The 3,568-nt window shown below is 38.6% G+C and overlaps 1 protein-coding gene across 1 annotated transcript; it reads left to right on the top strand.

Annotated features, from left to right (window-relative positions):
• The first annotated feature begins 1,680 nt into the window (after nucleotides 1-1,680).
• LOC143600126 (chlorophyll a-b binding protein, chloroplastic-like) lies at nucleotides 1,681-3,568 on the top strand. Its single transcript, XM_077077905.1, has 5 exons — nucleotides 1,681-1,786; nucleotides 1,880-2,065; nucleotides 2,135-2,172; nucleotides 2,933-3,447; nucleotides 3,546-3,568. Exons 1-5 carry the CDS (start codon nucleotides 1,728-1,730, stop codon nucleotides 3,558-3,560), a joined length of 813 nt encoding a protein of 270 aa, XP_076934020.1. The 5' UTR covers nucleotides 1,681-1,727; the 3' UTR covers nucleotides 3,561-3,568.

Genomic DNA, 3,568 nt, shown 5'->3' with positions numbered 1-3,568 from the left:
GATCAGCAGTTGGTCTTAATCTGATTAGTGCAGCGGCATGCAAAATAGCATGGCCCCATGCAGAAGAAAGGTAGTTTGCTTATCATCAGGAGTGGTCTAGCGATTAATTATAATCGTTTAGTCAAAGATTAAGCTAAACAGTTTTGTGTGTGAACATGAGGCACTGGATGTTCAACATTTATCCCGATTGACAAACAATAATCGTTAAATGATTGCGATGTAAATTCTCCTGCATTATCCATCCAGATGTTTTTAATTTGATTTTCCGGGAAATGAGCTCTCAGTTGTATGATTTGAGCTAAAATTCCGGGCAAATGCTACATTTCAGGTAGCTAAAAGACTCACATGTGACCATCTTGAATATGTGTCAGTTAAGATCAAGAAATAGCGGAATGGTCCACTTGCAGGGTGAATAGGCCCGCAAATATCCCCTTGGATTCTTTCCAAAAATGAGGGGCTTCTTGTATCAATTTAGTTTGTGAGGATCGAGTAATAAGTTTGCCTAGAGAGCATGCCTGCACATGATAAATCTTGTGGTAGCAAAACCTTTAAGTTTTTAAAAGGGTTCCCGCTTGCACTTTTGATTATTCGTCTCATCATTATGCTACCAGGGTGACGAAGTCGGTCATGCCATATATTGAATGCATCTTTATTTAATAACTTACGGTTATTAACCATATATGACTCTATAGGATTTATATTAGTATAATATAAGCCAGAGGATAAAGCTTGTAATTTTTCGATAATGGGTTTCTTTATCACGCGTCTTCAATAAGGTTACTAATACCAGATATAGTACTAACATGTGTCTCTGCTGGAAGCAACTCTGAGTAAAAATTTGTATGTTTGATAATAGTGTTAGTACTACCGCTATCTATCAGACATTCATCACCAATCATAGCTCTTCAGGAGCAAGCATACGTATTTTCGGATTGAAGAATTGAATTGTTGGAACTTCCTGTGCGGAGAGTAATTCGTGCTGATAACGTAAAAAGAAATTGTGATTTAATATTGAAGAAGTAGAGTCCCCAATTACATGGGTTTTCTATGTATTTATAATATAGCAAACATAACCACCAAAAGAACTACCATAATGTATATATGATTTTATAACAATTCGAACGGATTATTTGTTATTTTCTGATTAAATAAGTAACCTAAATAAATAATTTAAAATATGTTTCTTAAAATAAATAAACTGTTTTCGCAATTTTTTCATAACCAGATGGGTTACTGAATTAACCTTCATCGCCAATTACTAGTCGAACTAGACTCAACAACCGAATGACACTATAAAAAGTAAACAATTTATATTGTTTTTTTTATAAAAATCACAAAAAAGAAAAAGAAAAGTCGAACCCTTCTGGAGCGAACCTATGAAGGATCCGATTCCAGTTCTAACGGTCCGATCTTGTCAAGAAAACAATACCGTGTTAGTAACACATCCCCCCTTGTTAGGTAAAAGTCAATATTGCCCTCAAGAATCGGCAGCCACAAACAGCTTACAACACGAATCCCTAGTGTGAGATTATGGGATGCCACATCAGCCCAATAAGATTCTGCTAAGGCCACATGGCAACCCAAACAACCAATCACATCCATATTTCTTCTACTCCTATCCTTGTAGATAAGCCCATTATGCCTTTAACACCAACCATATTCTTCATCACAAACTACTACTCATTATTCATCACCAATTCTTGAAGCCAAAATATTAACTAACAACAATGGCTTCCACTGCTTATGCTTCTTCCGCCACTGCGGCTGTCGCTTTCGCTTCTCCGAGGTAATATCCTATTATGCATTAATGCGGGTTGTACATAGAGTTACGTATTAATGCATGTATCAACCAATTATATATTGTGATTAAATATTACAGTTCACAGAAGAATGGAACTATTGTTGGATCAACAAAGGTGTCTTTTCTTAGCGGGAAAAAACTGAGAGTTAGCAAGGTGGGTGCACCATCCGGTTCACGATCGTTTGGAACCGTGTGTGTTGCGGCTGACCCCGATAGACCCATTTGGTTCCCTGGAAGCACCCCACCAGAATGGCTCGATGGCAGGTTCGGTTTAATTCTATAACTTGCGTAAAAGAAGATCGATTAATATTATATAGTTTTGATAATTTGCAGCCTACCTGGAGACTTTGGTTTTGATCCTCTTGGCCTAGGTAAGCATAATAGTTTCGGTTTTTTAATTTTCACGAACACGAATAGATCGCACCTATTAAGAACCATGTTTGCGTGTTTGGCAAAGGAAATGTTTGACATAGATTGCACTATATTTAGTTGGGACAAAGCTATAGGCACTCCACTTAATCACTCATATGGGCATATGATTTTTATCGTCAAATTATGCGGGTCGTATGATCCTGTGTAGCTTGTATGATATGGAGAAAATGTTGATATGGGCTTGAGGTGTTATGCAAGCTCGCATAACTTTACATAAACTAGTTTGCTAGCATTGTTGTGTTGTGTCAGAAATCATACGGGTTGTATATGATATAAAAGTTTGTTTTACAAAAACTAGCCCCTATGATGTTACATATGTGACTAGTCTATGGTTTTTAAAAGTAATACAACATGTATGACATCATATGGCCAGTAGATGTGGCAGGCACACCAATGTACAAATTCGAGAGTGGCGTCTCTTTAGCCTCACCCTTTAGTTGGCAAGGTTACATTCATAATCAATTTCAAAATGTACATTTTTAAGGGCGGTGTAGTGGTTAGCATTTGATTCCTCCATTGAGGTGTTTGAATCTTGCTTCCGCTTCTTTTTAGCAATGACCAGGTAAAGGTCATCTATCCAGGCATCCAGCACAAAGTGTAATTTATTTGATCTCGTTAGTTAGCAGGGTATTAATGAGTCCAGTGAAAATTTGTCCTATTTTCGATGTTTATTGACACAAAGGAATTCGTGAATGATAGGATCCGATCCCGAGACCTTGAGATGGAACGTACAAGCAGAACTCGTACACTGCCGATGGGCAATGTTAGGTGCAGCCGGGATTTTCATCCCAGAGTTCCTAACAAAAATTGGAATATTAAACACTCCATCGTGGTACACTGCTGGTGAACAAGAATACTTCACCGACAAAACCACACTCTTCATCGTTGAGCTTATTTTCATCGGTTGGGCTGAAGGCAGAAGATGGGCTGATATCATCAAACCTGGGTCCGTCAACACTGACCCTATCTTCCCCAACAACAAGTTAACCGGAACCGATGTGGGCTATCCAGGTGGACTATGGTTCGACCCACTCGGGTGGGGAAGCGGCTCACCTGCAAAGCTCAAGGAGTTGAGGACAAAAGAGATCAAGAATGGAAGATTGGCTATGTTGGCTGTGATGGGTGCATGGTTCCAAGCCATTTACACTGGAACCGGACCCATTGACAACCTGTTTGCTCACCTTGCTGACCCGGGTCACGCCACCATCTTTGCTGTAAGTGGATTCTTTCATAGATTATGTATTTATATAATTATATGTTCATATGTGATAATGTGTAATTAAATGGGATTTTTTTATAATGGTGGTTTCAGGCATTCAAGGGCTAAACATGCAT

This window comes from Bidens hawaiensis, unplaced genomic scaffold (assembly GCF_021521415.1).
Source record: "Bidens hawaiensis isolate Kalapana, Puna unplaced genomic scaffold, B.hawaiensis_p1.1 tig00053408_1, whole genome shotgun sequence".
Classification (NCBI taxonomy): Eukaryota; Viridiplantae; Streptophyta; class Magnoliopsida; order Asterales; family Asteraceae; genus Bidens; species Bidens hawaiensis.
Note: the sequence above shows the minus strand (reverse complement) of the source record. Positions and strands in the feature narration are given on the sequence as shown.

Bases quoted from the DNA above. Each gene is read 5' to 3' on its own strand.
- LOC143600126 (XM_077077905.1), top strand. From the start codon at position 1,728: ATGGCTTCCACTGCTTATGCTTCTTCCGCCACTGCGGCTGTCGCTTTC. The intron at 1,787-1,879 runs GTAATATCCTAT...TAAATATTACAG, and splicing joins GTCGCTTTCGCTTCTCCGAG to TTCACAGAAGAATGGAACTA. The intron at 2,066-2,134 runs GTTCGGTTTAAT...GATAATTTGCAG, and splicing joins CCAGAATGGCTCGATGGCAG to CCTACCTGGAGACTTTGGTT.